The 8,828-nt window shown below is 43.0% G+C and overlaps 1 protein-coding gene across 2 annotated transcripts; it reads left to right on the top strand.

Annotated features, from left to right (window-relative positions):
- The first annotated feature begins 3,829 nt into the window (after window positions 1–3,829).
- borcs7 (BLOC-1 related complex subunit 7) lies at window positions 3,830–6,468 on the top strand. Of its 2 annotated transcripts, XM_085427421.1 has the most exons (5): window positions 3,935–4,108; window positions 5,693–5,755; window positions 5,915–5,958; window positions 6,049–6,069; window positions 6,158–6,468. In XM_085427421.1, the coding sequence occupies exons 1-5, from the start codon at window positions 3,977–3,979 to the stop codon at window positions 6,207–6,209; spliced, it is 312 nt and encodes a 103-aa protein (XP_085283547.1). In that variant the 5' UTR covers window positions 3,935–3,976; the 3' UTR covers window positions 6,210–6,468. The 2 variants fall into 2 exon arrangements, with proteins under 2 accessions (XP_085283548.1, XP_085283547.1); XM_085427422.1 differs by lacking the exon at window positions 6,049–6,069 and having other exon boundaries at window positions 3,830–4,108.
- The last annotated feature ends 2,360 nt before the right edge of the window (window positions 6,469–8,828 follow it).

Here is an 8,828-nt window from a genome sequence, read left to right on the forward strand (position 1 = left end):
GAGTTATTTTCCAGTGTTAGAAAATCAGCACTGCTCAGTGTTAGTCATTGTTACTCTTCAAAACTGACTAGGTTACTTTTAAACATATAACACTGTCAAAGTGTTAATTTAACACTGGAGATTTTGCTGTGAACAGAACAGAATAGAACAGAACAGAATAGAACAGAACAGAACAGAACAGAACAGGAATAGAATAGAACAGAATAGAACAGAATAGAACAGAACAGAATAGAATAGAACAGAATAGAATAGAACAGAATAGAACAGAACAGAATAGAACAGAATAGAACAGAACAGAATAGAACAGAATAGAATAGAACAGAATAGAACAGAATAGAACAGAACAGAATAGAACAGAATAGAACAGAATAGAATAGAACAGAATAGAACAGAACAGAATAGAACAGAATAGAATAGAACAGAACAGAATAGAACAGAATAGAACAGAACAGAATAGAACAGAATAGAATAGAACAGAATAGAACAGAATAGAATAGAACAGAACAGAATAGAATAGAATAGAACAGAATAGAATAGAACAGAATAGAACAGAACAGAATAGAACAGAATAGAATAGAACAGAATAGAACAGAACAGAACAGAATAGAACAGAATAGAACAGAACAGAATAGAACAGAACAGAATAGAACAGAATAGAACAGAACAGAATAGAACAGAATAGAATAGAACAGAATAGAACAGAACAGAATAGAACAGAATAGAATAGAACAGAACAGAATAGAACAGAATAGAACAGAATAGAACAGAACAGAATAGAACAGAATAGAATAGAACAGAACAGAATAGAACAGAATAGAACAGAACAGAATAGAACAGAATAGAATAGAACAGAATAGAATAGAACAGAACAGAATAGAATAGAATAGCCATTTATTGACTTTGTACACGTACAAAGAAATTACAGGAGCTCCACACCAACTGTGCAGGAGTGAAAAAGTAAAATCAATAAATAGCAAACAAAGGAAATATATAGAAAACAAGACAAAGGCACACACAGGAAACAGTGTGAAAGGACTTAGTTACTTAGTAGAGTGAGTATTACGTCAGTTTAATGAGCGAGTACGCGCATGTAAAAGCGTGTATAACTGTGCAGGACATCATAAAGAAGACCCAGTTAGCTATTAAAGGCATGGGAACCACGCAGGAAAACGCCGAATGCACGAAGTTAATTTGTGGTGGAGTATGTGTTGCTTTGTAGCATTCCTAGTTTGATTTGCTGTAAGATATGATGTGACCACAGTTTCATTTTAAATCTGGATGTTGTACAACTAGGGTTGCCAACCGTCCCTTAAAATACGGAATCGTCCCGTATTTCGAAACAAAAGTACACGTCCCGTATTGAGCTAATAAGGGACGCACTTTGTCCCGTAATACAGTGAGAATCAAAAGTAGTCTATAAATGTTAATGGAATTAACACTTTGTTTGAAAACATAATTCCCAGCCCCTCTCCTGCTTTGTGACCAATGAGCTGACAGCACACTTACGAGTATGACAATTCAGATTACCGCTCATCTCATTGGTCGAGGAAAGGTCGCTTGCGGAGAAAATACCGGAAGACAACAGATGACCACAACAAGAAGCATGGCCAACAGGGAAACAAACCCCGACACTGCGGTGCAAGTCTCGGACGACAGTAAACCTAAAGCTGGGCAAACACTGTGCGATTTTTTTCAGTCACGTTATTCAGCTCCTGCTCAAACTGCACGATTGACTCGCAGGGGTTAGAAGTTGGTAGGTCACGATGCAGGTCTCACACTATACGGCCCGATGCTCTGATGCGACCTGAGTGCTCACACTGTGCCTCCATAACATGAAGGTTATAACAGAAAATCTGTCGCTCGCTCTCTCTGTCTTTCACTCACACAGACACACCACCACCATCAACTTTGCTAAATTGCTAATAAAAAACATTGATCAGGCAGCTGTGATTGAGCAGCAGAGTAAATCCAACTGTTTTCACGGTTGTTGTGGTCGTGATCATTTTGTGAGGCCACATCGAAAAGGCTCGGATGAGCTTTCCAAAGTTCTACATGAAGGAAAAAAATGTCCATCCCGGTTTTCCCTCCAAGGCACAGGAAAGGACAGAACTCTGCTTATCGCTATAAGCAGAGTTCTGTCCTTTCCTTCTAAGATTCCTAATTATTTAAAGTAACACTCAGATATGCCATTCAGCGTGTTAGTACGAGCTCGGGAGCAGCTTGGGAGAACAAGAAAACAGAGACTGCTTTAGGTTGCCTTCCCAATCGACTCAACGGTTTATTTAGTACACAACAGCTTATATAGAGGAAAAAAAGGTTCGTGTGTCAGCAAGTTCTCAGTTCAAACCGGTACAGACCAAATAAGGAAACGTCTTCCTGCCTTGTGAGCAGAGAAGTATCCTTTGTGTAGTTTATCAGTTCAGCTACAATTTATGATCATCCCAGCAAAATACACTCCTAGACATAGAATACAGAGTTCTTTCATTAGTGAATTCTGAAACAAACCACCTGGCCTTTAACGAGCCTTTTTCTAAGAGATAAGGAAGGGAGGATGGGAGTAAGGAAGTGGTCTCATCTCTGTGGTGTTTTCGACCTTGGGGTACCAGCCTGTGAGTCTTACACATTAATTCTTGGGTCACAGAGAAAGAGAAAAACAACTAGTAAATGGGCCTTATTGAGTAACTCTTTTCTGTATAATATCACAATAAAACAATATCCTGTAAATGCTACCATGGTATCAAAATATCACAACACTACAAGTTGTGCCTCCATCGCTTGTGTCCAGATCACACGCTGCACAGCCGTGCTGCGCCGTCTTTTACACCAACGTTTACGTGTTTGCGCGCGAGCAGTGTGAGCGGCTGTGGTGACACCCTCACGAGCGATTGATGATCGGGAGCTGGTCGTGAGGTGTTAATCACTTCTCGTTACCCCACGTATACTACACGATGAAGGCCAAAATCGGTCCGATCACTCAAAAATCGGCTCAAAATGGGCCTAAAACCGCACAGTGTGAGCCCAGCATTAGAGCAGCAATGTTTGTTCAGAGAAAGGGAAAAATGGGAAAAGGAAAACACCTGGCTGGAAAACGTTAATATGGGCATGTGCAGTGAGTATCAGCGCTATGTGGCCAGAAGTGTGATAATATAATTTATTTTGTGTAATAAACAACTGCAAGAATAGATGATTACAACAAATAGATCACTAATACATAAAAGTAATACATAGATGAATAATGATGATGAGTTATGATGCGTAATCATGGGAACAAGCGGGTTTACAAACAGGAGCAGCTGATTAGCATTAGAAAAGCTGAAATAATACCTCAGCTGAAGCCAATTGTACTAAATGCACTAAATGTGCACTGTTACAAGAATGTTTTTCTTTCTATTGTTTTCTATTATTTTAAGTTAAGCAGGACAGAGTTCTTTTAAAGAAAGATTTACTTATATTCTCAAAAGTTAAGCATGACAGGCTTCTGTTTAAGAAGGAGACCTGTTTTACTGTGTTAATGTTGTCATTTTGAGCTAAAAATAAATGGCTAAATGATCATTTGTTTCACATGTGTTCATATCACAAAGAATACACATCTACTTAAATCAAGTTCAAGTCAAATGGTTAAAAAAATAATTTCACACACAAAAAAAGAGCTAGAAAATTCACCACACTGGGAAGGGTGAAGACAACTGGGTCGCCCGGCCCTGGCCACGAGGTGTCCCTTATTTATTTTTCAGGGAGTTGGCAACCCTATGTACAACTTTAATCAGCGTCACGCATCTGAAACGTGTCAATAATAAGCTAGATGAAGAGAATGGAGTAAAAGTGATTTTACTGTATGCAAGTGAGAAAGAAACACGCGGAGTTTATTTGCACACAGCCAGACTGCGCGTCTGCACCGGAGCCCTATCTAATCTACTGAACTCGTTGCTGTGTAGTTTGTCCTTTCCCGCGCACCATCGCTAGCCAACATAGGAAAATGGCTTCAGCTGATTCCCAGCCGCGGTTCGGACAGTCTGTCAAAGGCTTGTTATCCGATAAAGTGGGCTCCTGCAGCGGGGATGTTATCGCGTTGACACGTCAAGTGCTAAAAGGATCCCGCAGTCAGGAGGTATCGCCACGCAAGTGATTTTAACTCAAGTTTAGTGATTTTTAGCGTCTGCTTTGAGCAACTAGCTAATGGAAAGCCCATTGTTAGCTAACGGAAACACTACAGGAACTAGATCAGTGTGTATGCTGGAAGGATTCAGCCTGTTATGTTCAATATTTGACAAAGAAAATAAAACCCACCAAAAGACGAGCGCTGCTGTAATATATGCGTTACTGTAGCTGATCATTGTTTATTAATCAAACAGGACACGAGTGGACGGCTGCTCTGACAGCTGGAGTTGTCTTATGGCGCCAGGTGTTTCAGATGTGAACAGCTGACAGTTGTTGTTCTGGCAAATTCGACACGTGGTGCCCTGACTTCATTTAAACGCACGTGTGTGTATTGTACTGAAAATCCTGCTGATTAAAAGCGGAACATATGTAGAAAGTTGAGGATTATTAGGTTTAACAGTTAAAGCAGGAAGCAGCGGATGTTGCTGGGATCATGAACATATCACTGTGACATTAGTCCAAATGGCCTGAGGGAAGAAGTTTGGGGCCATCCTGATGCTTCGGGCACTGACCTGCTGCAGTGCTTCACTCGCTCACTCACGGTCTTCTGTTGCTGGTAGTTTGCAGCTTTGTGAGTTTTGAGCTGCAGAGACATTTACTGTCCTGTATGAACTCCGTGTTTTCAGTTCTAAATGTGATGCGTCTGTTACTACAAACATCTGTAATGAAAGAACATAAAGCAGATGACTCATGTGAAAGCACCGTGTGAACGTAGTGTTTACACGTCACACGCATGTCTTTGGACTGTGGGGAGAAATCCCGACTGGTGGCAGGTCTGTGTGTGCACGTTGCCACAGTGTACTTATCTCAGTAACTCCTCCAGGTACTTGGGCAGGTTTGTTTTAAAGCAGCTTCATGATAATAGTAGGAAGTCAGGTTTGTGATATTCATCGAACACACGGACGTGTGAATCTTGTTTTGTTGTGAAGTTAAGAGTTAAGTTCAACGAAGCTTCCTAACAGATCTGTTTCTAAAAGCCAGAGAAGTGAAGTTTTTGTTAAAAATGTGTAAGTCCTGATTGTTAGTGTGCGTCTGCACAGCTGGCGTCTGGTTTAATTTCGTTTTGTTTTGTTAACCAAATCTTTCAAATCGATATATTAAACAAACACTGACTCTTCTGGTCCAACGCTAACACGACCCAGTGGGTCTGAGTGTTTGCCTGATCCCAGTTTGATCCCAGGAGGAGATACAAATACCATGTAATGTGGAATAAACAGACTTTTGCCTAGTGAACAAAACCCTGCTGTCCTTTTCCTGAGGAGTTTCCCTGTTTTCAGGATTTTCTGTTAAATGTGCTGTGGGTGTGGAGTTTTCCACGGTTGCTTTAGCAAAGCTCAGCTGTCACAGGGCAACAGGCTGCGTACCCTGGACGCGCTGCCCGTCTGTCGCAGGGTTTCCAACTGCAGACGGCTGTCCTGATATTTCTGTGACAAACAGCTGTGAGATGTTACTATGGTGATAGAGGTTTGTTTGCTCAGTTGAAGTACTGATTGAATAATCGTAACGATTGCGTTGCCGCGGATGTCTCTTCCAGCTTCTCGGTCAAGCAGCAAGAAGCATGGTGATTCAGGAGGATGCTATCCTGCACTCTGAGGACGTGAGTAGTCTTCTGATAGGTCAGAGGAAATCTCCACGATCACATGAGATGTGCTTCATTATTGGAGAAAGAAAATCCTCAAAAACAATTTTACACTCGGTGTTCGCTGAGGTCCAAAACTGTGTCTGTGCTCTTGCTCTCTCTCTTCATCTCTTGCAGAGCCTGAGAAAAATGTCCATTATCACCACACATTTACAGTACCAGTAAGTAGCACTCGTCTCTTTCATGTATGAAACCTGTTGGCTTTGCTTAAACTGGTTGCTGTAAAGTCTCTCTGTCTGTCTCTGTCTAAGGCAGGAGGCCATTCAGAAGAAGTAAGTGTGACCACAGCTGTTTATGCCTCAGAGAAACAGCTGGAGCATTTCTCAGCAGTAAGCTTGGTTCTGTTCCTCTGTCCTCCAGTGTGGAGCACTCGAAAAACCTGCAGGACCAGCTGAGACACCTGTTGAAGTAACGGAGAGGACATGCTGTGTTTACACGGTCTGCAGACGGCGTCTCAGGACACTGTTGGCCTTTTAGTTCAAACGAGATAACATTTGAAGGGAGGCGCGTCTCTGCGTCAGTGAACCACCGTGGGATACTTGACATAAATGTTGTGTTCATTAAAGTCACATCAAACAGCACACATGCTTCTGTCATACTGGACTATATGTACACCTGTGGGACGGCTGTGTGACAATAACATCAAAGACCTGAATAAAAGTACTAAATGAGCTGGTCCATTGTCTTGCATTAAGGAGAAACATGACGCTGAGCTGCTCCTGTGACCGGCCAGCGCGTCACCGAGTGGGTGGGAGATACTTTTCAGCATCTCCTCATCTTGGACAACATCCACCTCTTCAACAGCACCTTTAGAGAGTCCGGCTCCACACCCACAGCATCACCTGCTTTGTGGATCAGTGCATTGAGTGTGCTGGCATCTGCGACCCTCAACCTGCTGCTCCAGCATGTCACAGCATCCAGGACGCACTGGCCTCAACAGGGTGTCACCCTACACATGTTAAAGGACCTCAGCTGGTCCACAGTCGTTTGCTTTATCAGGTTGAGCTGCAGATGATTCTGCTTGCACCACAGAACGCAGCGCTCGTACAAAATAGTCAAAATCGAATAAAAGGCTGAAGTGAAGCCAAGTCATCGGGACCTGCAGTCACCTGCAGCTTCAGCACTTTTGTGCCCGTTCTTGAACAGGAAGGGATATTTGTGGCCACGTTTTCATCTGATAGGATATTAAACTAAAGTTTAAACGTAGTGTTTTATCCACATACCAGGCTGTAGTCTGGCAACCTCAACGGAACAAAATGAAATTATGGGCAAAGCCTTTATCAAAAACAGTCCTCAGATTTGAGGGACGTTTTTCTCTTACGCTGGCTCTTCATCATCCCTGACTGATGACACGGAGCAAAAGGACAAATTTATCAGCAGCTGAAGGCCAAACAGCTCCTTAGCCCTGCCGGTGTCCCTGTAGCCGTGCTCCTGAGTTCACACGTGTTCAACAAGACTTCAACAAGGCTGCTGAGGAGGCGAAATCCAAGGCTAGGCACGTAGCGGGGCCATCAGTACAGTCTGTGTGCAGGTTGTTGCAAAACTACAGAAACTGTTTGTGGTGTGATGCTGTGGTCCGGAGTGTAACCGGCCTCTCGCTGTGAGGGAGCTGGGACAGGCTCCAGCATCCCCGCCACTCTAAGCAGAAGAATATAAAACACCAATAATAATAAGAACGACTGATCATTTCAGCTGCTGTTACAAAAGAATTTCCCTGAAAGATCATGTGCTCACAGTAAATCAACTTAGGTCGTACCATTTTATTCAAGCATTCAAAGGTCTTCCTTCTACAAGTCTTATTCACTCCAGCTCTGAGTATCTCGCCCCGGGGGCCTCAGTATCATCGTGACCTTCTCTAGTACATTCTGTCAGATGTCTGTAACGAGCTCAGGCCAACAGGACGTCCTGTGGGAACCGTCCCCACAGCCTCAATGCTGTTATCAGCTCGAGACTTCAGTGTCGTTACTGGTTCCAGACAATCACAAGGTTGTCTGAGTTTCACACACTCTCATAGTTCATGTATAGTTCTGTGAAAATACAGTTTGCACTTTTCCATAGCAACAGCTTGATTTGTGTTTCGGTCATTATTATTCACCATCAACAACAGACCACACATCCACCATCATGCAATCTCTCCAGCGTGTCCTGGGTCGGCCCCGGGGCCTCCAGCACAGATGTGTATATACTGCTGCACAGCTGTTTTAGGGGGTTTATGTTTTTCTGGAGGTGTGGTCCTTGATCAGCTGCAAAACAGCCCGTTTCAGTTTAAGCTTTGTTTTTAATAAATGCTTGAAAAAACGTTTTGTCTCCCTCCATTTCTTCTTGTTGAAGCTTGTTGAGATCCAACCATGAAAAATATCATTTTTTGCCATTTTTAGGTGGTCTTAAACCTTTGATGGGGACGTTTAAAGGTGGGATGAAGATCAGCGGTGCAGAAGAAATCTCATCATTCTGTCTCACACTGGCTCCAAACCTTCCCTAAGTGTCAGAGCGTGTTCAGATTGAATGAGTGAAAAGGTCGCAGCACGAGATTCACACGTTTGTCACAATCAGAACAAAAATGTAAAAGCTGTTTGCAGTGACCCGTCCCATTAAGGGACAACTGGAACCAGTTACAATGAAATTAACCAAGGAAAACTTTACTGAGGAGAAACATTAGTAGAAAAGATAAAGTCTGATAACACAGCTGACCTCTTATCATCAACCAGGCTTATCAGGAGCTACAGGAACACTTGTTGTATGTTGGAGCAGCAGTTTATCGGCAGCTGACAGGAAGAGGCTGGATAAAGTCATCAGGAAGGCCAGCTCTGTGCTGGGATGCACCCTGGACCCAGTGCAGGTGCTGGGAGACAGGAGGACTCTGGCCAAAATAACATCTCTGATGGACAGAGTCTCCCAACATTTACATGCATGTAGATGTTGCTGCAGAGACAGACTGCTGCGTCCTCGATGCATGAAGGAGCGTTTCTGCAGCTCCTTCCTCCCTGCAGCTGCCAGACTGCACAATCAGAACTGCTCCCAACAAACAGAT

Source organism: Rhamphochromis longiceps, linkage group LG13, assembly GCF_057381845.1.
Source record: "Rhamphochromis longiceps isolate RC_006_pf linkage group LG13, R_longiceps_female_GT1.1, whole genome shotgun sequence".
NCBI classification, from domain to species: domain Eukaryota; kingdom Metazoa; phylum Chordata; class Actinopteri; order Cichliformes; family Cichlidae; genus Rhamphochromis; species Rhamphochromis longiceps.

Coding starts and splice junctions, on each gene's coding strand:
- borcs7 (XM_085427421.1), top strand. CDS start 3,977: ATGGCTTCAGCTGATTCCCAGCCGCGGTTCGGACAGTCTGTCAAAGGC. Junction 4,109..5,692: donor AAGGATCCCGCAGTCAGGAG/GTATCGCCACGC, acceptor TGTCTCTTCCAG/CTTCTCGGTCAAGCAGCAAG. Junction 6,070..6,157: donor CAGGAGGCCATTCAGAAGAA/GTAAGTGTGACC, acceptor TCTGTCCTCCAG/TGTGGAGCACTCGAAAAACC.